This window comes from Pseudorca crassidens, chromosome 19 (genome assembly GCF_039906515.1).
Source record: "Pseudorca crassidens isolate mPseCra1 chromosome 19, mPseCra1.hap1, whole genome shotgun sequence".
Taxonomy (NCBI): Eukaryota; Metazoa; Chordata; class Mammalia; order Artiodactyla; family Delphinidae; genus Pseudorca; species Pseudorca crassidens.
In genome coordinates, this window is record NC_090314.1 from 62,590,622 (window position 1) to 62,615,641 (window position 25,020).

At 46.5% G+C, this 25,020-nt stretch overlaps 2 protein-coding genes across 12 annotated transcripts in view; both read right to left on the reverse strand.

Moving 5' to 3' along the window:
* ARSG (arylsulfatase G) overlaps positions 1–13,322 on the reverse strand; it is a 120,348-nt gene extending 107,026 nt beyond the window's left edge. For 2 of the 5 annotated variants that reach the window (XM_067717681.1, XM_067717676.1), the window contains exon 1: positions 11,402–11,728. The gene's annotated coding sequence lies outside the window, so the exon portion shown is untranslated. Of the gene's footprint in view, positions 1–11,334; positions 11,729–12,751 lie in introns of those variants that run through there. The other 3 variants (XM_067717677.1, XM_067717679.1, XM_067717678.1) reach the window with 3 other exon arrangements.
* Positions 13,323–14,182: 860 nt separating this feature from the next.
* AMZ2 (archaelysin family metallopeptidase 2) lies at positions 14,183–22,419 on the reverse strand. Of its 7 annotated transcripts, none has more exons than XM_067714069.1 (9): positions 22,291–22,417; positions 21,734–21,822; positions 21,354–21,443; positions 20,530–20,812; positions 20,043–20,216; positions 19,817–19,945; positions 17,157–17,320; positions 15,663–15,839; positions 14,183–14,452 (listed from the first exon to the last, which is right to left on the reverse strand). In XM_067714069.1, exons 4-9 carry the CDS (start codon positions 20,810–20,812, stop codon positions 14,279–14,281), a joined length of 1,101 nt encoding a protein of 366 aa, XP_067570170.1. In that variant the 5' UTR covers positions 21,354–21,443; positions 21,734–21,822; positions 22,291–22,417; the 3' UTR covers positions 14,183–14,278. The 7 variants fall into 7 exon arrangements, with proteins under 7 accessions (XP_067570170.1, XP_067570175.1, XP_067570172.1 ...); XM_067714074.1 differs by having other exon boundaries at positions 14,183–14,434; positions 22,291–22,415; XM_067714071.1 differs by having other exon boundaries at positions 22,299–22,323.
* Positions 22,420–25,020: the final 2,601 nt, after the last annotated feature.

Below are 25,020 nucleotides of genomic sequence, written 5' to 3' on the forward strand. Positions count from 1 at the left end.
TCTTTCTTTTTTTTAATATTTATATATATTTTTTATTTTTCTCTTTTTGTGAGTGTGTATATGTACGCTTCTTTGTGTGATTTTGTCTGTATAGCTTTGCTTTTACCATTTGTCCTAGGGTTCTGTCTGTCCATTTTTTGTTTGTTTTTTTTTTAGTATAGTTTTTAGTGCTTGTTATCATTGGTGGATTTGTTTTTCAGTTTGGTTGCTCTCTTCTTTCTTTTATTACTTTTTAATTTTAATAACTTTATTTTATTTTATTTATTTTTTTCTTTCTTTCTTTCTCCCTTTTCTTCTGAGCCATGTGGCTGACAGGGTCTTAGTGCTCCGGCCCGGTGGCAGCCTGTGCCTCTGAGGCAGGAAAGCAGAGTTCAGGACATTGGTCCACCAGAGACGTCCTGGCGCCATGTAATATCAAACAGCGAAAGCTCTCCCAGAGATCTCCAACTCAACGCTAAGACCCAGCTCCACTCAACGACCAGCAAGCTACAGGGCTGGACGCCCCATGCCAAACAACTAGCAAGATAGGAACACAACCCCACCCATCAGCAGAGAGGCTGCCTAAAATCATAATAAGGTCACAGACACCCCAAAACACACCACCAGATGTGGTCCTGTCCACCAGAAAGACAAGATCCAGCCTCATCCACCAGAACACAGGCACCAGTCCCCTCCACCAGGAAGCCTACACAACCCACTGAACCAACCTTACCCACTGGGGACAGACACCAAAAACAACAGAAACTACGAACCTGCAGCTTGCAAAAAGGAGACCCCAAACACAGTAAGTTAAGAAAAATGAGAAGACAGAAAAACACATAGCAGATGAAGAAGCAAGGTAAAAACCCACCAGACCAAACAAATGAAGAGGAAATAGGCAGTCTACCTGAAAAAGAATTCAGAGTAGTGACAGTAAAGATGATCCAAAATCTTGGAAATAGAATGAAGAAAATACAAGAAATGTTTGACAAGGACCTAGAAGAACTAAGGAGCAAACAAACAATGATGAACAACACAATAAGTGAAATTAAAATTCTCTACAAGGAATCAATAGCAGAATAACTGAGGCAGAAGAACAGATAAGTGACGTGGAAGATAAAATAGTGGAAATAACTACTGCAGAGCAGAATAAAGAAAAAAGAATTGAGGACAATCTGAGACACCTCTGGGACAACATTAAATGCACCAACATTCGCATTATAGGGGTCCCAGAAGGAGAAGAGAGAGAGAAAGGACCCAAGAAAATATGTGAAGAGATTATAGTTGAAAACTTCCCTAACATGGGAAAGGAAATAGCCACCCAAGTCCAGGAAGAGCAGGGAGTCCCATACAGGATAAACCCAAGGAGAAACACGCCGAGACACATAGTAATCAAATTGGCAAAAATTAAAGACAAAGAAAGATTATTGAAAGCAGCAAGGGAAAAACAACAAATAACATAAAAGGGAACTCCCATGAGGTTAACAGCTGATTTCTCAGCAGAAACTCTACAAGCCAGAAGGGAGTGGCATGATATACTTAAAATGATGAAAGGGAAGAACCTACAACCAAGATTACTCTACCCAGCAAGGATCTCATTCAGATTCGATGGAGAAATCAAAAGCTTTACAGACAAACAAAAGCTAAGAGAATTCAGCACCACCAAACCAGCTCTACAAGAAATGCGAAAGGAACTTCTCTAAGTGGGAAATACAAGAGGAGAAAAGTACCTACAAAAACAAACCCAAAATAATTAAGAAAATTGATATACATATAAATAATTACCTTAAACGTGAATGGATTAAATGTTCCAACCAAAAGACACAGGCTCGCTGAATGGATACAAAAACAAGACCCATATATATGCTGTCTACAAGAGACCCACTTCAGACCTAGGGACACAAACAGACTGAAAGTGAGGGGATGGAAAAAGATATTCCATGCAAATGGAAATCAAAAGAAAGCTGGAGTAGCAATACTCGTATCAGATAAAATAGATTTTAAAATAAAGAATGTTACAAGAGACAAGGAAGGACACTACATAATGATCAAGGGATCAATTCAAGAAGAAGATATAACAATTATAAATATATATGCACCCAACATAGGAGCACCTCAATAGATAAGGCAACTGCTAACAGCTCTAAAAGAGGAAATCAACAGTTACACAATAGTAGTGGGGGGCTTTAACACGTCACTTACACCAATGGACAGATCATCCAAACAGAAAATTAATAAGGAAAGACAAGCTTTAAATGGTACAATAGACCAGATAGATTTAATTGATATTTATAGGACATTCCATCCAAAAACAACAGACTACATTTTCTTCTCAAGTGTGCACAGAACATTCTCCAGGATAGATCACATCTTGGGTCACAAATCAAGCCTCAGTAAATGTAAGAAAACTGAAATCATATCAAGCATCTTTTCTGACCACAACGCTATGAGATTAGAAATGAATTATAGGGGAAAAAACATAAAAAAACACAAACACATGGAGGCTAAACAATACGTTACTGAATAACCAAGAGATCACTAAAGAAATCAAAGAGGAAATCAAACAATACCTACAGACAAATGACAATGAAAACACGACAATCCAAAACCTATGGGATGCAGCAAAAGCAGTTCTAAGAGGGAAGTTTATAGCTATACAAGCCTACCTCAAGAAACAAGAAAAATCTCAAATAAACAATCTAACCTTACACCTAAAGGAACTAGAGAAAGAAGAACAAACAAAACCCAAAGTTAGCAGAAGGAAAGAAATCATAAGATCAGAACAGAAATAAATGAAATAGAAACAAAGAAAACAATAGCAAAGATCAATAAAACTAAAAGCTGGTTCTTTGAGAAGATAAACAAAATTGATAAACCATTAGCTAAATTCATCAAGAAAAAGAAAGAGAGGACTCAACTCAGTAAAATTAGAAATGAAAAAGAAGTTACAACAGACACCGCAGAAATACAAAGCATCCTAAGAGAATACTACAAGCGACTCTATGCCTATAAAATGGACAACCTGGAAGAAATGGACAAGTTCTTAGAAAGGTATAACCTTCCAAGACTGAACCAGGAAGAAACAGAAAATATGAACAGACCAATCACAAGTAATGAAATTGAAACTGTGATTAAATATCTTCCAACAAACAAAAGTCCACGCCCAGATGGCTTCACAGGTGAATTCTATCAAACATTTAGAGAAGAGCTAACACCCAACCTCCTCAAACTCTTCCAAAAAATTGCAGAGGAAGGAAAACTCCCAAACTCATTCTATGAGGCCACCATCACCCTGATACCAAAACCAGACAAAGATACTACAAAAAAAGAAAATTACAGACCAATATCACTGGTGAACATAGATGCAAAAATCCTCAACAAAACACTACCAAACAGAATCCAACAACACATTTTTTTTTTTTAATTTACGAATATTTCATTGTTGTAAAGTTAAAGCCATAAAAATAATCAAATGGCCTACTATCATACCGTTAGAAGAAAAAAAAAAAGGTGTTCATGAGAGTTCCATATTAGAATACAAGTTTTCCTTAGGCACCTGTTTATGTATGCTATTCTGCTCTTTACAATAAATAATTAAATTTAAAAGACTTAATTCCTCACTTTTAAGACCTTATTAGTTTACAAATTACATATTGACCTATGCTAAATTTTATACCGACCCATGCTAATGAATTCAGTACAGAAAACAAAAAACACTGCACTCAAGCAAACTACATATATATATATATATATATAACTTATATGAGAATTGCTACTCCAGCTTTCTTTTGGTTTCCATTTGCATGAAATACCTTTTTCCATCCCCTTACTTTCAGTCTGTATGTGTCTCTAGGTCTGAAGTGGGTCTCTTGTAGACAGCAAATATATGGGTCTTGTTTTTGTATCCATTCAGCCAATCTGTGTCTTTTGGTGGGAGCATTTAGTCCATTTACATTTAAGGTAATTATCGATATGTGTGTTCCCATTCCCATTTTCTTAATTGTTTTGGGTTTGTTATTGTAGGTCTTTTCCTTCTTTTGTGTTTCTTGCCTAGAGAAGTTCCTTTAGCAGTTGTTGTAGAGCTGGTTTGGTGGTGCTGAACTCTCTCAGCTTTTGCTTGTCTGTAAAGGTTTTAATTTCTCCATCAAATCTGAATGAGATCCTTGCTGGGTAGAGTAATCTTGGTTGCAGGTTTTTCTCCTTCAACACTTTCAATATGTCCTGCCACTCCCTTCTGGCTTGCAGAGTTTCTGCTGAAAGATCAGCTGTTAACCTTATGGGGATCCCCTTGTGTGTTATTTGTTGTTTTTCCCTTGCTGCTTTTAATATGTTTTCTTTGTATTTAATTTTTGACAGTTTGATTAATATGTGTCTTGGCGTATTTCTCCTTGGATTTATCCTGTATGGGACTCTCTGTGCTTCCTGGACTTGATTAACTATTTCCTTTCCCATATTAGGGAAGTTTTCAACTATAATCTCTTCAAATATTTTCTCAGTCCCTTTCTTTTTCTCTTCTTCTTCTGGAACCCCTATAATTCGAATGTTGGTGCGTTTAATGTTGTCCCAGAGGTCTCTGAGACTGTCCTCAGTTCTTTTCATTCTTTTTTCTTTATTCTGCTCTGCAGTAGTTATTTCCACTATTTTATCTTCCAGGTCACTTATCCGTTCTTCTGCCTCAGTTATTCTGCTATTGATCCCATCTAGAGTACTTTTAATTTCATTTATTGTGTTGTTCATCGTTGCTTGTTTCATCTTTAGTTCTTCTAGGTCCTTGTTAACTGATTCTTGCATTTTGTCCATTCTATTGTCCATTCTATCTCCAAGATTTCGGATCAACCTTACTATCATTATTCTGAATTCTTTTTCAGATAGACTGCCTATTTCCTCTTCATTTGTTAGGTCTGGTGGGTTTTTATCTTGCTCCTTCATCTGCCGTGTGTTTTTCTGTCTTTTCATTTTGCTTATCTTACTGTGTTTGTGGTCTCCTTTTTTTTTGCAGGCTGAAGGTTCGTAGTTCCTGTTGTTTTTTGTGTCTGTCCCCAGTGGCTAAGGTTGGTTCAGTGGGTTGTGTCGGCTTCCTGGTGGAGGGTACTAGTGCCTGTGTTCTGGTGGATGAGGCTGGATCTTGTCTTTCTGGTGGGCAGGTCCACGTCTGGTGGTGTGTTTTGGGGTGTCTGTAGACTTATTATGATTTTGGGCAGCCTCTCTGCTAATGGGTGGGGTTGTGTTCCTGTCTTGCTAGTTGTTTGGCATAGGATGTCTAGCACTGTAGCTTGCTGGTCGTTGAGTGAAGCTGGGTGCTGGCGTTGAGATGGCGATCTCTCGGAGATTTTTGCTGTTTGATATTATGTGCAGCTGGGAGGCCTCTTGTGGACCAGTGTCCTGAAGTTGGCTCTCCCACCTCAGAGGCACAGCACTGACTCCTGGCTGCAGCACCAAGAGTCTTTCATCCACAGGGCTCCTTAATTTGGGATGATTCGTTGACTATTCAGGTATTCCACAGATGCAGGGTATATCAAGTTGATTGTGGAGCTTTAATCCGCTGCTCCTGAGGCTGCTGGGAGAGATTTCCCTTTCTCTTCTTTGTTCTCACAGCTCCCAGGGGCTCAGCTTTGGATTTGGCCCCGCCTGTGCGTGTAGGTCGCCGGAGGGCGTCTGTTCTTTGCTCAGACAGGACGGGGTTAAAGGAGCCGCTGATTCGGAGGCTCTGGCTCACTCAGGCCGGGGGGTAGGGAGGGTCACGGAGTGTGGGGCGGGCCTGCAGCGGCAGAGGCCGGGGTGACGTTGCAGCCTGAGGCGCGCCGTGCGTTCTCCCGGGGGAGTTGTCCCTGGATCCCGGGACCCTGGCAGTGGCGGGCTGCACAGGCTCCCCGGAAGGGCGTGTGGCTAGTGACCTGTGTTCGCACACAGGCCTCCTGGTGGCGGCAGCAGCGGCCTTAGCGTCTCATGTCTGTCTCTGGGCTCCGCACTTTTAGCCGCGGCTCGCGCCCGTCCCTGGAGCTCTCTCAAGCAGCGTTCTTAATCCCCTCTCCTCGTGCACCAGGAAACAAAGAGGGACGTAAAAGTCTCTTGCCTCTTCGGCAGGTCCAGACTTTTCCCCAGACTCTCTCCCGGCTAGCCGCGGTGCACCAACGCCCTGCAGGCTGTGTTCACGCCGCCAACCTCAGTCCTCTCCCGGCGCTCCGACAAAAGCCGGAGCCTCAGCTCCCAGTCCCGCCCGCCCCGGCGGGCGAGCAGACAAGCCTCTCGGCTGGCGAGTTCCGGTCGGCCCGATCCTCTGCGCTGGAATCTGTCCGCTTTGCCCTCCGCACCCCTGTTGCTGTGCTCTCCTCCGCGGCTCCCAAGCTCCCCCACTCCGCCTCCCGAAGTCTCCACCCGCGAAGGGGCTTCCTAGTGTGTGGACACTTTTCCTCCTTCACAGCTCTTTTCCCAACAACACATTAAAAGGATCATACACCATGATCAAGTGGGATTTATCCCAGAGATGCAAGGATTCTTCAATATAGGCAAATCAATCAATGTGATACATCATATTAACAAATTGAAGAATAAAAACCATATGATCATCTCAAGAGATGCAGAAAAAGCTTCTGGGGCTTCCCTGGTGGCGCAGTGGTTGAGAGTCCGCCTGCCGATGCAGGGGACATGGGTTCGTGCCCCAGTCTGGGAGGATCCCACATGCCGCGGAGCAGCTGGGCCCGTGAGCCATGGCCGCTGAGCCTGCATGTCCAGAGCCTGTGAGAGGCCACAACAGTGAGAGGCCTGCGTACCGCAAAAAAAAAAAAAAAAACTTCTGACAAAATTCAACACCCATTTATGATAAAAACTCTCCAGAAAGTGTGCATAGAGGGAACCTACTTCAACATGATAAAGGCCATATACGACAAACCCAGAGCAAACATCATTCTCAATGGTGAAAAACTGAAAGCATTTCCTCTAAGATCAGAAACAAGACAAGGATGTCCACTCTCACCACTATTATTCAACATAGTTTTGGAAGTCCTAGCCACGGCAATCAGAGAAAAAAAAAGAAATAAAAGGAATCCAAATTGGAAAAGAAGAAGTAAAACTGTCACTGTTTGCAGATGACATGATACTATACATAGAGAATCCTGAAGATGCCACCAGAAAACTACTAGAGCTAATCAATGAATTTGCTAAAGTTGCAGGATACAAAATTAATGCACAGAAATCTCTTGCATTCCTATACACTAATGATGAAAAATCTGAAAGAAAAATTAAGGAAACACTCCCACTTACCATTGCAACAAAAAGAATAAAATACCTAGGAATAAACCTACCTAGGGAGACAAAACACCTGTATGCAGAAAACTATAAGACACTGATGAAGGAAAGTAAAGATGATACAAACAGATGGAGAGATATATCATGTTCTTGGATTGGAAGAATCAATACTGTGAAAATGACTCTACTACACAAAGCAATCTACAGATTCAATGCAATCCCTATCCCAATCAAATTACCTATCCCAATCCCAATCAAATTACCAATGGCATTTTTTACAGAACTAGAATAAAATATCTTGAAATTTGTATGGAGACACAAAAGACCCCGAATAGCCAAAGCAGTCTTGAGGGAAAAAAACGGAGCTGGAGGAATCAGACTCCCTGACTTCAGACTATACTGCAAAGCTACAGTAATCAAGACAATATGGTACTGGCACAAAAACAGAAATATAGATCAATGCAACAGGATAGAAAGCCCAGAGATAAACCTACACACCTATGCTCAACTAATCTATGACAAAGGAGGCAAGGATACACAATGGAGAAAAGACAGTCTCTTCAATAAGTGATGATGGGAAAATTGGACAGCTACATGTAAAAGAATGAAATTAGAACACTCCCTAACACCATACACAAAAATAAACTCAAAATGGATTAGAGACCTAAATGTAAGACTGGACACTATAAAACTCTTAGAGGAAAACATAGGAAGAACACTCTCTGACATAAATCACAGCAAGATCTTTTTTGATCCACCTCCTAGAGTAATGGAAATAAAACCAAAAATAAACAAATGGGACCTAATGAAACTTAAAAGCTTTTGCACATCAAAGGAAACCATAAACAAGACGGAAAGACAACTCTCAGAATGGGAGAAAATATTTGCAAATGAATCATCGGACAAAGGATTAATCTCCAAAATATATAAATAGCTCATGCAGCTCAATATTAAAAAAACAAACAACCCAGTGCAAAAATGGGCAGAAGACCTAAATAGACATTTCTCCAAAGAAGACATACAGATTGCCAACAAACACATGAAGAGCTGCTCAACATCATTAATTATTAGAGAAATGCAAATCAAAACTACAATGAGGTATCACCTCACACCAGTTAGAATGGGCATCATCAGAAAATCTACAAACAACAAATGCTGGAGAGGGTGTGGAGAAAAAGGAACCCTCTTGCACTGTTGGTAGGAATGTAATTGATACAGCCACTATGGAGAACAGTACGGAGGTTCCTTTAAAAACTAAAAATAGAACTACCATATGACCCAGCAATCCCACTACTGGGCATATACCCTGAGAAAACCATAATTCAAAAAGACACATGCACCCCAGTGTTCACTGCAGCACTATTAACAATAGCCAGGTCATGGAAGCAACCTAAATGTCCACCAACAGATGAATGGATAAAGAAGATGTGGCACGTATATACAATGGAATATTACTCAGCCATAAAAAGAAATGAAATTTAGTTATTTGTAGCAAGGTGGATAGACCTGGAGTCTGTCATACAGAGTGAATTAAGTCAGAAAGAGAAAAACAAATACCACATGCTAACACATATATATGGAATCTAAAAAAAAAAAAAAGGTTATGAAGAACCTAGGGGCAGGACAGGAATAATGACGCAGATGTAGAGAATGGACTTGAGGACACAGGGAGGGGGAAGGGTAAGCTGGGACGAAGTGAGAGAGTGGCACAGACATATATACACTACCAAATGTAAAACAGATAGCTAGTGGGAAGCAGCCGCATAGCACAGGGAGATCAGCTCAGTGCTTTGTGACCACCTAGAAGGGTGGGATAGGGAGGGTGGGAGGGAGACACAACAGGGAGGAGATACGGGGATACATGTATATGTATAGCTGATTCATTTTGTTATATAGCAGACACACACCACTGTAAAGCAATTATACTCCAATAAAAATGTTAAAAAAATTTTAAAAAAGCCCTGCTGGTCCAGGGACTTCCCTGGTGGCTCAGTGGTTAAGGATCCGCCTGCCAATGCAGGGGACACAGGTTCGAGCCCTGGTCCGGGAAGATCCCACATGCCACAGAGCAACTAAGCCCGTGTGCCACAACTACTGAGCCCACATGCCACAGCTACTGAAGCCCGCGCACCTAGAGCCCGTGCTCCATAACAAGAGAAGCCACCGGAATGAGAAGCCGGCGCACCACAACAAAGAGTAGCCCCCTCTCACCACAAGTGGAGAAAGCCCCGCACAGCAATGAAGACCCAACGCAGCCAAAAATAAATTAAACTAAATAAATAAATTTGTTCAAAAAAAACCCTGCTGGTCCAACATCTGAGATGGGTGTCAAAGGGCAGTAAGGTCCTATATGGGCAGGTCAGCTCTGAGGAAGAAAACATAAATCCATTGGAGACTAAACAAACAGTGGGAAGAAATCACCACTAGGGTAGGTACGTCAGTCTTCAGTATCTGCTGGTTCCACATCTGAGGAGCCACCCAACTGAGGATTGAAAACATTTGGGAAAAAAGGCTTCCAGAAAGTTCCAAAAAGCAAAACTTGAATTTCCCACATGCCTGGCAACTATTTAAATAGCATTTACATTGTATTTACAACTCTTTATATTGTATCAGGTATTATAAGTGAACTAGGGATGCTTTAAGGTATACTGGAGGATGTGCATAGGTAATATACAAATACTACACCATTTTATATCAGCGACTTGAGCATCCACAGATTTTGGTATTGGGGGCAGGGGGCAGGTCCTGGAACCAATCCTCCTGCAGATACAGGGAGCCTGCATGCGAACGGAATGCTGTGAGTTTGAACACACACTGCTGGTGTAGAATTTGTTTTGACTTAACCTATTTTCCAGCAGACTTCTTCTTCATGATGCCTCCCCCCTCACCCACAACGGACCGCACACAGCTTGTGGGATCTTAGTTCCCTGACCCCAGGCCCTTGGCGGCAAAAGCACAGTCCTAACCACTGGACCGCCAGGGAATTCCCTCACAATGCTTTTTTTTTTTTCCCCCCAGTGGCTCAACTGGTAGCAAGTGCTTTTCTATATATTGAGCTTCTTTTTTTTTTTTTGGTGCTCAAGCAAAGCACTGTGATTTCTCTGACTTTGAGCAACCCCAGATGGCCCAACTTGAATAGAAAAGAGGTTGAAAGAAAGTTTAATCTTACAAGCTCTTCTCTAAACAATGTGAAAAAAAACTGGTTAGGTGTCTGGCTTGTGGTATTTTACTCCTTATGAGGTCATACAGCACAGTGACAACAAAGCAGAACCTGAAATTGGGGAGATCTGGTCCCACCTTTGCCATTGGTGTAACTAACTACACAAGAGTTTACTTCGCTACTGCGGGCTTGTTTGCACATTAACACTTCCCAACTCTGCTTTCCAAAAGTGGAAAGGACGCACCAGGCCCTTCGCAATGGGAGGAGACAGTAAAACTCCATCCGCCACCGGGAAAACCCGCAAGTCCCAAGGCAAATCTACAGGGAACCCAGAGACCCTTCCAGTGCTCCCCACTTTCAGCCTGAATGTGAACCCTCTCTGTACACACTGTCCGGAGACCCCGTGACCTTTCCCTTTCAAAGCCTCACTCCCTTGTTACTTCAGCTTCACAGGGACATCTTTGCATGCGGACTAGACATCGGTCCGAACTGAGCTCCGCCCCGTCCAATACAGCAGCCAGGACCCGTGGGACCTGCTGGCCACTTGAAATGCGGCCAATGGGAACTGAGAGGCGCTGCCCCAGTAAAACACACGCGGAATTTGAAGACTTAGTAGGTGAAAATAATGTGAAGTGAGATAAGCAGAGAAAGACTGATGCTGTATGCCATCACACACACGTGGGCTTTACCAGAGCAGAACTGATACAAACAGGGAGAGAATGGTAGTTATCAGGGGTTGGGGGAGGGCGAACAGGAGCGAAGGTTTAAGGATCCAAATTCTCAACCAGTAGATAAATAAATCCTGGAGATGAGTGCACAGTACTGGGACGACACAGACAACAATACCGTATTATAAACATCCAACCTGCCGGGAGACTAGGTCTTAGTTATTCCCAGACACACACACATATACACACACGCAAGGAACGTAAAATATGTAAGTCTTATACCCATCTCCCGTTGGTAATATTCTGGACGTACTGGAGCACGCAGACTACACGATTACATTAATTTCACCTGCTTCTCTCTGCACGCGCTCACGGGGCTCCTAGAAACATGCCCTGCCACAGTGGCTCGTGTTACACCGGCCGGAGCCGCTCTGATCACCCATCGGAGCCGAAACAAGGAATGAGGTTAAGGCTCCACAGGCCTCGGCACCGCTGGGTCCGCGCGGATGCACTCACGGCTCTGCGCCCGCGCCCCTCGCCCGCCGGCCTCCAGCCCCGCCTGCGGCCCACGTGGCTGCGCTGCGCTCGGTCGTCCGGTCCCGCGGAAGGGAGGCCCGCTGCGCCCCGCGGTCCGGTCGGTCCGGACGGGGGAGCCCCGGGCGGAAGCTGCCGGGCGCTTCCTGCGGGGGAGAGGGAGGAGGAGGGAGAGGGGGAGGAGGGAGGTCGGGGGACCAGGATGGGAGCGCGCTCGTTCGCGGCGTGGGCATCTCTGCTGCGGAGCCGGGGCCGCGCTCGGCCTCCCGCTTTAGTCTCTGCGGCCTGAACTGAAAACGTAACCCTTCCCTTGCCCCAAGAGACACTGCTGAGTCCCTGGGCGCCACCGTGAACGCTCCAGATTCACTGTTTTCTAGAATGGTGTTCTCCCGTGGAAAACTACTCTCTTTACTCCCAAATACCTTGTCCTTCAGCACTTGCAGAGCAAAAGCTGCATAGGTTTCTGTTTGTCACTAAGTGAAAATCATTCTTAAAAACTACGAAGATTAACCTACAGTGTGTAAATTTAGTTGCAGGAAACAAATTATCTAACTTAACCCTAAGAAATGTTCCAAAAGTAAATGCAATGCAATAATTGGTTATACACACTTCAGTGATGATTTCTGAATAAGTGCCCATGACCTAAAACTTCTGCTCATCCAGCTTGTGACAAGAGTGAATGATTTGTTTCAATCGACCTTTTTCCTGGTCTCACAGTGCAAAGGCGGTGCAAACAGGCTTCTATCTTGACCAAATAACTGTAACCCCCACTGACACACACAGCCAAATCTGAGTTCTTTTAGGCTTGTAACTAACGCTGACCTACACGACTAAAGCTGTGCTTACCCTGTAGGAAAAGGAAAGAAAACTGGACGGAATGGAGAAGAGTTAAAAGCGCATGACTCCAGGAAGATACACAACCCGTAATACAATCCACAAAAGTCCACGCTGCACTGGGTTCTCTCTGCAGTATTAGAGTGACCAAGCGTCTGCCCTCCAGTTAGTTTTAACGGCAAACCACCATTTTCTAAATGACTCAGGGAGGTTTAATCGAGTAGGAGAGTGAATGGAAGAGAAACCGTTGGTTCGGTTCTAAAATGTGCTTTAAGTCATACTGCAATAAATAATAACTGAAAGGATTTAGGCATCAAAGTTAAAAAATTACCTTTAGTTTCACCCTCAAGATTAAAGGAGAAGTGGGAATCTGCTGGGCATGCAGTCATGTGATTTGCTCTAATTTCCAGATTTCCGGGAGACTGGATCCAGCTGAGGCAGGTTCTCCGGCTCTCAGGTCTGAGGTCTTCGCCCTGTTCCCCACGGTGGGAATCCAGCCCATGTTCCCAGCCGGACAGGCCGTCATGGGCATTCCTGGCACACCCACGGGGAACCCCACCCGGCGCTCTCACTCAAAGAAACAATGCAACAGAAAAAGTGCAACACTCACAACCGTAAGGACCAGTATGTAAGAGGGAAGAACCAACCAGACTCCATACTGGATCTGTGTCTTTCACTTTAACCTTCCTGTTCTGCCACTTTTGCTACAATTTAAGAATGTTGCCTAGAGCCTGAAATATACAGAAGAGCCCATTCTCAAGGCTCTGACCTTGAAGGGTGTAACACTTTTCCATCCATATACAGAGGAAAAGCTGCAGAAGAGAATAACATTTATCTTGTTGGAGGTTCACAGAACATGGTGACCTGACCTAAGGGGACAGCTGCAAGAACAAAGGATTCTGACACCAAGAAGTCTGCAACAACCCACCACGGCCCCGCCCCTTTTAGTATAAAAGCCTGAATTCTACCAACCACATCCCCGCCCCTTTTAGTTTAAAAGCCTGAATTCTAACTCCTTTGGGACACTAGTCTACCATCTTCTTGGTCTGCTGGCTTTCTGAATAAGGTCACTATTCCTTGCCCCCAAAATTCGCCTCTTGACTTACTGGCCTGCCGTGCCGGCCAGCGGGACAAGCTTGCACTCCGCAACAACTACAACAAATCATCGCAAGACCCCTCACAAAGGGCTCTCTGAGAGCTGAGAACTGCAGTCCCCACAAGCATACGGCGCACTGCAAGCGCCACTGGCGTTTTCACTGGAAAATACTCTTGAGAAGAGGACATGTTTTAAGCTGCTAAAAGCTGAAGCGAGCTGTTGCTTCTTTCAGGGATGAGCTAACAATCAGCAAAGGAAAAAAAGAGGTAAGGCAGCCCCCAAGGGTGGAAAAGTTTGCAGAAGAGCAGAAGGGGTGTGAATGGAGAAAGTGACTTGGCCCGGTCAGCAGACGGGGAGCACCTCTTTCTAAAAACTGAACCAGAAATCATCCTCTGGAAATTATGTTCCTTGGAAACCCTTTCTCAGGACAGGGAGAGCTATGTTTACAGGACTCGTTAGTTACTAGTTACGGCTGGCCCTGGCTCTCTCAGGAGACATAAACGTATCTGAAGAATGGAAATGTCGTGCTTGCTGCCACACCCCAGGCTACTAAGACAGAAGAGAAAGCGTTTTGAATTGTTATCATTGTAAATGAGCCCCAGTTCGAAGTTCCAAGTTCCAGTGCTTTGAAAAAAAATTCCACTGTTACTTTGACACAGTGCAGAATCAGTGTAACAGTTTATTCCAACACAGTACAGTACTCCACCCAAATGAAAGCATGATGTGCAAGTGTTTATTTTAATTACTCCTATTTGAAGGTTCTTATTTCTGGAGAACAGCAAGGCATTTTGTTATCCACTCTTTCCATTCTTTAAAGGCTTCCACAGGTTTTGGCAAACTCGGAGGATCCTCACGACTATGTTTTGGAGTAACCGTAGGTGTGTCAGTGGACTCAGCATCAACCCACCTCACCAGCGCCTTGAAAAACAGATTCACCTTTTAACAAATCCCAGCAAAACAGACTTAGGCAAGAGAAAAACATTAGCTTCCAAATCAAGTTATCAACATCGGTGACTTATGCTACCCCACGGAGCTGTTCCATTGGATAAAGATGGTCACGAAGGTGAGACCATGCTTGTCAAAGGGCATGCACCAGAAACACGCCAGCTGTGAGCACACAGGACAGTCATGAGGATGCACAGAAGAGAAGAATTACACTGAGTCCTCACAGTTTTTTGAAGGTGGGAGGATAATTACTTTCTTTCCTCAACTTGCTAGGTGTTCCACAGGCATTATTATATCGTGGTTGCAATTTCACGGGGATACGTATACACCTGTTAAGTGTACACATAGGCATGCCAGATATACATATGTGAAGACACATGTGTAGACAGGGATTGCAGTCGCTATGTTTGTGGACACACAGACATTCACTTGCACATCGAGATTAGATACTTTCCCTCCTTCTTAAAATCATGCCTTCCTCCTAATGAATATCATACCCTTGTCCCATGTGTGGAAAGATAAATCGCTTCCACATATTCATAGTTTTGGGGGGGTTTTAATGTAAATTTATTATTATTTATTTATTTTTGGCTGTGTTGGGTCTTCATTGCTGTGCGCAGGCTTTCTCTAGTTGCTGCGAGCGGGGGCTACTCTTCATTGTGGTGCATGGGCTTCTCATCACGGTGGCTTCCCTTGTTGTGGAGCATGGGCTCTAGGTGCGCGGGCTTCAGTAGTTGTGGCTCGCGGGCTCTAGAGCGCAGGCTCAGTAGTTGTGGCGCACAGGCTTAGTTGCTCCGTGGCATGTGGGATCTTCCCGGGCCGGGGCTGGAACCCGTGTCCCCTGCACTGGCAGGCGGATTCTTAACCACTGCACTACCAGGCAAGTCCCTTCATAGAGTTTTTAAACATGAACTTTCCCTCACTTATCAATATTTATTCTGCTCTGCAAAGTCAAGCTCTCTGGCCCTAAATGAACGGGAGACACAGAAACCTCTTCCACCATTTCTCATTGAATTCTAAGTGTAAGGCAAGTCAAAGTTTTTAAGGAAGATATTTCTTTGCACTTTTTTTAAAACCACAGCTTCCTGCTTACCTTTGCACTAATTTCCTCTGATAAATCACCTCCAGAGAAGGGCCTAATAGAAAATGGTAGTTTGCTACTTAAATAACCACTTCCCCCTTTATGGCTTCCCCCACTTACTTTGTATCTGTCTTTAAGGTGGAAGCCGACAGCACTCTGCAACTTGCGTAAACAGATGGGGCAAAGGTCGAGGGGACGCTGGTCAGCTTCTTCCAAGTGGTTGGAGCCTTGCATCAGGCATGCGAGCCACTGGCAGTGCCGAAGTCCAAAGATATGTCCAATCTCATGGGTTAAAGTCTGCAAGACATTCACGTGGAGGCTTACAGCAGCACGGTCATCAGCAACAAGGTACACCCCCTTCTTTGCATGCTCTTCCAAGAAACCAATTCACAGGAATGAGCTCCCTTACCATCACCACCAAAACCTCAATCTGCCCCAAGACTTAGTCCCTCATTTCCCTGAATGTCTTACTGCCTTCCTCTCTGGGCTTCAGTACTCCCCTGCCCAGGGTTTCTCCACCTCGACACCACTCACATGTTGGACAGGATCATTCCTTGACGGGGTCGGGGTGGGGTGTCTTGTGCACTGCAGGGTGTTGAGCAGCCCGGGCCTCCACCCACCAGACGCCAGTAGCATCTCCTCCCCCGCTGTGACAACCAGAAATGTCTCCAGACACGGCCAAATATTCCCTGGGTGGCAAAACCACCCCTGGTTGAGACCACTGCTCTGGACCAGTGGGATGCTTGCTAACACGTAGATTCTGAGGCCCTTCCCCCAGAGATGCCCAGCTGGTAGGTAGCAGGGGAGCAGCTTGAACTGCATGTTAACAAGCAGATTAATGCAGGGAACGTACAGCTGACCCTTGAACGAGGGGGGGTGGGGCACCGACCCCCCTGCAGTCAAGAACCTGCTCTGGCTTTACAGTCAGCCCTCTGCATCCGCAGTTCCGCGGGCCCTTGCGGTAGGGCAGTACCTATGGCACCAGTGAGGAACACTGCACGTAAGGGGACCCTTGCAGTTTAAAGCCATGTCGCTTAACGGTCGGCTGTACTCTGAACCCGTCATTCCATCAGGTGTCGTTCTCTACCCCCGACACACAGCAGTGGTGAAAGCAGAAAAGCCCGTCTGGCTATGAAGAAAGGGGGAAACGAGGAGACAGGCTTTCCACAGAGCAGGGCAGGGGGAGACACGAGGAACCAGCAGCAGAACCAGCAGCTGCAGTAGGCAGCCCGCAGCCCAAGGGGAAGGCCCATTCCCCGCCAGGAGCTAGAGTGCAGGGGTCCCGCAGGCCCCCGGGAGTTAGCCCGACTTGACGAGCACGGCGTCCCTACCTGCCCAGAATTCTGGAATTAAGCTAATGGTCAGGAGACGGGTACAGCCAAGGCCGCGTGTCACTAACAGGACAAAAAACCGTCACAGGTACTGTACATTTCAGTACGAAGGTACCATTTACATTCTGGTTTTATTGCTAACTTCAGTCAAGCAGTATCCACCAAAAGTATACAGATGACACAAAGTCATTTATAAAACTACCTTAAGGACTGTCGACATACAAAGGCAGGGGATCAAGATCTCTTAAAAAAACACTCCTGGTGGATCGTCCGAACAGCTCACCTTACAGGACCGAAGCAGCAAAACACTAGTCACTTCAGGAACGTAATAATTATCAAAAACCGAGTAGTCACTTGAAGACTTCTTCTGCAGCTTCTTCAGTTTGCCTTCGTAGTGGGAGCTATAAAAATCACTGCCGTACCTGGCAAAGCTGAATATCCCCACACCTAGGAAAAGAAGACAAGCAACGACGGAGTAAGAGGAAGATTCCTGAAGAAAAGACTGAAAAAGAGCCCGCCTGGGCACCTGGCTGGGGAGTGCCCGCAGCCCCAGTAAGCTTGGCTAAGGTTCGCCCGGACAAAGGAGACTTCTGCCCCGATTTCCCGATCAGAATCTTCTGCTAACCAACCTGCTCTGCTCTGTAAAACTTAATGATCTTGACGTCAAATTCTTGAGAAATTTTAAGTTCCACAAAGTTTTTTTCCCCACAAAAGAAGTCATTTTGGGGGGAATTCCCTGGCGGTACAGTGGTTAGGACTCTGCGCTTTCACTGCCTTGGGCCCGGGTTCAATTCCTAGTTGGGGAACTAAGATCCCACAAGCCAAGTGGAAAATAAGAATAAAAAAAGAAGTCATTTTCTTAAATAGCCCAAATAAAGTACTCCAAAAGGAGCGACAGAGTGAATGAACCGCAGGCTCATGACCTCACTCTGGAAGATCCCGGTAAACAGGTCTCGGTGCCGTGCATGTCACTGAGGGTCCCGTCCTGCCCTCGTGCCCTGCTATACAGGAAGACATCCGGCCACTGCCCCACTGCCTTGGTGACCATGTTTGGACCCTGCCTTCAGAGAGAAGAACCTCTCCTGTCCTCCCCCCTGTAAACCCAGCACAACTCTCTGCAGCTGTGCCGGTGAGCAGAGCAAACCCCTGTAACTGACTTCCTGTGACATCTAGGCTAGTTTCAACCATCTCTGCACAGAGAACAGACTGACGCGCCACTCGTTCTACAGGGGACTGACCGCTCTACGATTCCACTTGTTCACGGTGTTGCTTGCACGTATGCCTCTTTCAGCTGCTCTTCGGAAGTAGTAAGGAACATTTGTGTTAAGGAAGTGAATTCGTAGTAAGTTTGTCCAACCTAATTTGATTCAAGAAGACTGCACCTCACTCCACCTTGGTATTTGAGATTTAGGGGAAGAGAGCATTCTGGAAATTAAGAAAAAACTAAACCTACTCACATCACAAGTGACCTCCTCTGACCAAACAAGTGTGGGTATATTTCACTATAATACCTTCAGCAAGAACATTTTTTTCTTCTAATAATCCTACCAACAGATTACTTCCTTTGGTAATTAAAAATGTCTCAATTTTAAAATACCAATCTTTATAAACTTGGAGAGAATGAAGTCACTTGTAGTAGGATACTGTCTCACTGCACAGCAGATCAACCCTGCTCTCCTACTACATCTTCTCTTACATCACATAATATTTAAGAAACTTACTGAGAAAAAAAAAAGAAATAGAAACATTTGGGGGGAGTGCTTCCTGACCTCCTCAAATGCATAAGATAGATTAGTTAACAATATCTAGATAAATACATTGTTTAAAAGTTTTTTAATGGTTCTATCTCTATCAGGTTAATAATAAAAGGGGAAATAAAGATTTAGCTCATACAAATTTATTTCTGATAGAAAGCTCGTACAAAAGCTCAGGGGGACAGCAGTGACCCAGGTCTCTGAGAGAGTGGGTTAGTTAGTGAGGTCATGGGGGCGGGGGGGCTGGCGCTGTAAGAATGTAAATGGAGAGTGAAGATGAAGGGGTGGGAGAGGATGAAGGTGTGGGTGGGAAGAGGAGGCCCCACAGCACCCTAGGCCCCCACCCCTAATGAACTGGGAGAAGAGGTGTGTCTCTAATAGGAAGAAACGTTTGTTAGCGAGAGCTCCCACCCCAACAAACCCCGGGGCTGATGTGACAGCCAGTCTATAACCTCTGTACTCGTACGGGCCCTGGTACTTGCTCCCCATACCTAGAACGCTAATGCACTATCATGCCCCTCAGTTTACTGGACTTTTCCCCTTGAAACCTGTTTTAGATCCTGGGGGAAAAGGGGAGAAAAATAAAAGCAAAAGCAGAGGGTGGGGAGAAGGCAAAAAGAAAACCAAAATAGGCAAAAGTACGATCTGCTTCTGGGTCCTTCCCCACCCCCAGGGTTATCAAGCAGGGCTCGCAATGAGTCAAAGGTTATTTTACTTCAAGTCAAAGACTGAAACTGACCATAAATAAAATAACAAAATGTCCTGAGACGCTGGATATGAAGCACACTCGTAAATCAGTCTACAGCTCCCTCATCTGTGCAAGAAGACTACTAGAAGAGCTGAAAAACAATCAGCAAGATTTTCACTGACATTAATGACAATTCAAATATCCTTATTTAAGTCACCTTGCCACGGAATTACCTACATTCACCACCTGTTGTGCTGAATGCCTATGTATGTGCCAGGCATATGTACACACTTCTTACAGATCAGCACTCTTATGTAAATTATCTCAAAATGGCACTGTGAAATAGGTATTATTAGCTTCCAGGTCACACAGGCGCTGAATGGCCAACCTGTGGAGAAACCCAGATCAAAGGGGTCTATCAGCAGCACCCTTCCCTTTACGGCAGGTGCCGCGCCAGAGATACTATACAGTCTTAGGTAGCAACAATGTCAAAAGGAATACCATCTGTCAAAGAGGCCTGTCCAAAGACAAAATTCCAGGAGTCTCTTGGGTAAAGATCGATCATCGTTATTCCCACAACACAAAAAGCATCTTCAGGTTTCTTCTTTTTTAAGAACTTCAGGATCTGCCCTATTTAAAAAGAAACATGCGTGTGATATACACACACACACACACACACACACACACACATATAGCTCAATTCAAAGTGTAAAGCTGTTTAATTCACCTGCATGAATCTGTAGGTTCTGCGTGTTATCATTGATTCTAAAGGAGCACCTCGTTTCAGAGACAGGAACTGGTTCTAGGAGTTTTACTGTCAAGCCATAGAAAAATGCTTCACAGTAGCCCTTGAGCCATTTCACATATTCTTCACTGATACTTCTGGTGTTTCCTAGCAATCCTATAGCATGGAAGAAAATTTAAAGACAGACTATGAGATGATTAAAATAGCCTTTACCTCAGTCTACAATTAGAAATTTGGGATTAGACACAAACCAACTGTAAATTTTCAATACATCTTTATCGTTCACTGAGGTGAATACGAATTAGAAAGAAACAAAACATCCTCTTTTAAGGCAGTTTGGCTACAAAACTTCCACCTCGGGAATGAATGTCAAAAATGATTATAAAAACTGCCCGCTTAAATGAGATCGACACCCCAAACTACCCCTGGCCACAGCACCACTGCAAAACCAAACAAATCCAATATATACCAATGCACTGTATATAAACACTGTGCTTCTGTGGAGAAGGTGTCTTTCTGTAAGGATCACTGAAAAACTCTTCAAAGCCTTGGGGAGCCTCAGGATGGGAGGTCATCCAGTCTGACTGCGAATGCAAAGTAATGGGTCCAAAGAGATCACTGTCTGGCCGGAAGGCTTCGTCCATCAGACGCTTTTCCCCAGCGTCTAACTTCTCATACTGTGACACAAGCGCTGGGTTCTTTGAGATGAGAGCTGTCTTTAGTGTGCGCTCAGAGTGCCATACTGTTTGCATCTACCAGAAAGACACAAGTAGTCAAATATAAAATGCACATCCATACTGGTGACTCTAATCTATGTACATCCTCCACAGACATCTTTTATTTCTCCCTGGCACGGAATGACTGATTGATTGCTAATGCCTTGGAGTGATCACTCCAAATTACTGTTTGCTTTGCCCATTTCTAATCAATTTCTTGGGGAGGGTCTCTGAAAGAGTGAAAAGACAACCATGATATTCATTCCTCCATCTCTTAGGGAACCTCCTCCTATTATAAAAACTAGTGGTAACCATAAGACGTGACCTGATTTCCCATTTCCTTCTGCCATTTAGGTAATAATATTGTGAACTGACTCATTAGGGCCACATGAAAAATATTCATCCTTTCCAGTGTGACCCAAAGATGTTCACGACCGAATGGAAAGAGAACTAATGTAAATCTTGCCATTTCTGTAACTTAACTGCAGGCTAATAATATATCTCAGCCACTGAAGTTCATCGTCTCCGGGTCGTGTCACCCTGAGGAAGACACCAGGTGACTAAAAGCCAGACTCACAGTGACACGCCTCTTCCATTCACATCGCGTGCCTGCGCAGAGATGTCATCCTTCCCTTTGAACGGGTCAGACAGCTGTTCCACCGCGAGGCTTTGTGAGGGAGGAAAGGAAAAAACTGGACGTCACTGTCTGGAACTAGCATATTTTCTAATTATCTACATTTCCTCCAGTTTAATGACAGGCAATTGATGGGCAAGTTTAAGCGAATGGCTGTCCTGGCTGGACATCTGAACTCTGACGTTCCAGAGTGTGGAAGAAATCCCCCAAACGAAGCTCTGTCTTGTCAAAGCTCTCCTATGAGCAGAGGCTCGTCCTCACTGCTCCACAATGGGCCGAAATGCGACTTCTCCCCCAGGACAACGTCCTGTCGTTCTACCCACCTTCAGGGAGAGGACGGCTCCCTCTCAAGTTTCTGCCTCACAAGGACCGGCATGTCTGGGCCTGGGCGGGAGCGCGTGGTGCCTTCACCCTAACGGTAAAAAGGCGGTGTCAAAGGTCAGGAGGCCTCCCACGTGGGGGTCACTTCGGGGGATGGGGGTCACTTCGGGGGATGGGGGTCACTTCGGGGGATGGGGGCCCGAGAGCTGCCGGCGCGCCGGGACCGGAAGCGGACGGCCACCCTGGCCGGGTGTCCATAGCAACTCGCTCCTTGGGCTCTGCCCCGCGCCAGCGCGAGCCGGCCCGGTAGGGGGCGGCCTGGGGGATCCCCGGGTACTGTCGCTTCGTCTTTTCCACCCAAGGAAGCCTGGCCTGGCTCTCCCGAGATACTCCCGCCCCCGCCGTCCTCCCCGCTTCCGCCACGGCTGCTCCTCCCACATCTTCCTCCCTCCCCACCGACCGCGACCGTCCTTATCCTCTACCAGCCGGCCGCCCGGCCAGGAGGCCCCAGCCCGGAGGCTCCAGCCCGGCCCCGCCACCCTCACCCCGTCACCCTCACCCCATCACCGTCATCCCGCCTGGCGTCGACGCCGCCCGCCCCGTGCCCTGCGCCGTGCCCTGTGCCCGACGCCGTGCCCCGCCTCTTCGCGCGACGCCACGCCCCACCGTAGCAGGCACGCACCGTTGTGCCCCGCCCCTGACGCCCTGTCAAGGCCCCGCGCACCATGCCCCGCCCCCGCTGCGCTCCACGCCCCGCCGTCGCGCTCCACGTCTGGCCGTCGCGCCCCACGCCTCGCCCACGCACCCCGCCCACGCCCCTTGACGCCCTGTCACGGCCCCGCCCACGCCGCGCACTACGCCCCGCCCACGCGGCCCACGCTGCGCTCCGCGCTCCGCGCTCCGCGCTCCACGCCCCGCCCGGCTGCGCGAGGCAGTCTCGAGGGCTTGGGGCCCGAGTCCTAGTGGCCGCCGTGGCCCCAGGTTCTCGGCGAAGCGCGGTCACGAGGGGCCACGAGGCGCTGAGATCAGCCCCGCGCTCGGCCTTTCCGCCCTGACCTCCCGGGGCGCCGCTCTCCGGGGCGCCGCTCCCCGGCCGCGCCCGCGCCGCGGGGTCAGCTGCTCGTGCACGTGCTCGGCTGGCCGTGGGTGTGAGCAGAGCCCTCGGCGTGACAGAGTCCACCGGCGCGGAAGCGAGTCCGCGGCGGCCGCAGGTGGACTCACGGCCCGGCGCGGGTATGCGGCCACTGGCGGCCTCTGAACAAGCCCCCGCCTCCCACTCGCTCCTTTCTGTCCAGCTCCCGTCATTCTTCCCCAAGTTCGCACCGCGCTCACCAGCCCCTCTGTCCTGACGGCTTCCTAGGAAGGAACCTGGGGAACACCTGGCCCTTTGTAATCCTGTTTCCTCAAACCCTTATTCACGACCTCACCAAAAGGGACGCCCAGCTCCCCCTGAGCCAGCCCCAGACATGACTCCTGCCCTCCCAGCCTTAACTCAAAGATACTCCTAAGTCCTGTTTTTCATTCTAAGCCCCTGTCCTACTGCTGCAAAGCAACCTCTGGAAGAGGTTCTCATGTTTAGAATCATCCAAGTTGTCCAAAAAGAAAATTTGTGGGCTTCCCTGGTGATGCAGTGGTTGAGAATCTGCCTGCCAATGCAGGGGACACGGGTTCAAGCCCTGGTCTGGGAAGATCCCACATGCCACGGAGCAACTAGGCCCATGAGCCACAGCTACTGAGCCGGCGCGTCTGGAGCCTATGCTCCGCAACGAGAGAGGCCGCGATAGTGAGACGCCCGCGCACCGTGATGAAGAGTGGCCCCCACTTGCCGCAACTAGAGAAAGCCCTCGCACAGACACGAAGACCCAACACAGCCAAAAATAAATAAATAAATTTTAAAAATAATAATAAAAAAGAAAATAAAAAAAAAGAAAATTTGTAACAAGATTAGAAGACTGCAGAACGGGGTAAAGAAATGCCAAGTATATGGCAGATGAAGGATTTTTAAATGACTTTAAGGAGATGGACATCATGACATGAAAACGAACAAAGAACGGGTACTTTGAATGATCCATTAACATAAAAGGGTTCAACTTTACTCAAAATAAAATGAAAACCATTCCAATACTTTTTTCTTATCGATCAAGTGACAAAACTGTTTACAGTTGACCCTTGAACAACAGGGGTTTGAACTGCAGAGATCCACCTCTGCACAGGCTTTTTTCACTAAATACATAACGGCAGTGCTACAAGATCCTCGGTTGGTTGAATCCATGGATGTGAAGCTGAGGATACAGAGGGGTGACTGAAAAGTTATATGCAGATTTTCTGACTGCAAGGGGTCGGTGCTTCTAATGGCCCATGTTGTTCAAGGGTCAACTATATTTTGAAAGAATTGCAAGCTTGGGACTTCCCTGGTGGCGCAGTGGTTAAGAATCCGCCTTCTAATGCAGGGGACACGGGTTCGAGCCCTGGTCCGGGAAGATCCCACATGCCGGAGAGCAACAGCCTGTGTGCCACAAGTACTGAGCCTGCGCTCTAGAGCCCGTGTGCCACAACTACTGAGCCCATGTGCTACAACTACTGAAGCCCACACGCCTAGAGCCCATGCTCCACAACAAGAGAAGCCACCGCAATGAGAAGCCCACGCATTTCAACGAAGAGTAGACCCTGCTCACCGCAACTAGAGAAAGCCCGTGCGCAGCAACGAAGAACCAACACAACCAAAATTAAATAAAATTGATTCTTTAAAAAAAAAGAATTGTGGGCTTCCCTGGTGGCGCAGTGGTTGAGAGTCCGCCTGCCGATGCAGGGGACACGGGTTCGTGCCCCGGTGCGGGAAGATCCCACATGCTGCGGAGCGGCTGGGCCCGTGAGCCACGGCCGCTGAGCCTGTGCGTCCGAAGCCTGTGCTCCGCAACGGGAGAGGCCACAGCAGTGAGAGGCCCGCGTACCGCAAAAAAAAAAAAAAAAATTCTCGGTCTGTGATGCCATTTTTGTCACCAAAAGGTGACACCTGAGCTCAAGGTCCCCTGAGAGAGGAGTCCTGTCGATACTGGCGGGTGGGGGGGAGGAGGGTGCCGTTCGTGAAGTTCAGCCTTATATGAATGGGACCCATGAGCACAGTACACGCGCACCCCGATCTTGCGATCAGCTGAGCACACAGGTATAAACCCGTACTACATCAGTGACCAATGACCTATAGAGTTCAGCTCTATTTTTACTATGGGCAAGCACAAAATAGGTATTTTTTCAAGTTAGCATTGTGTTCAGGAATATACTAAACATTCCT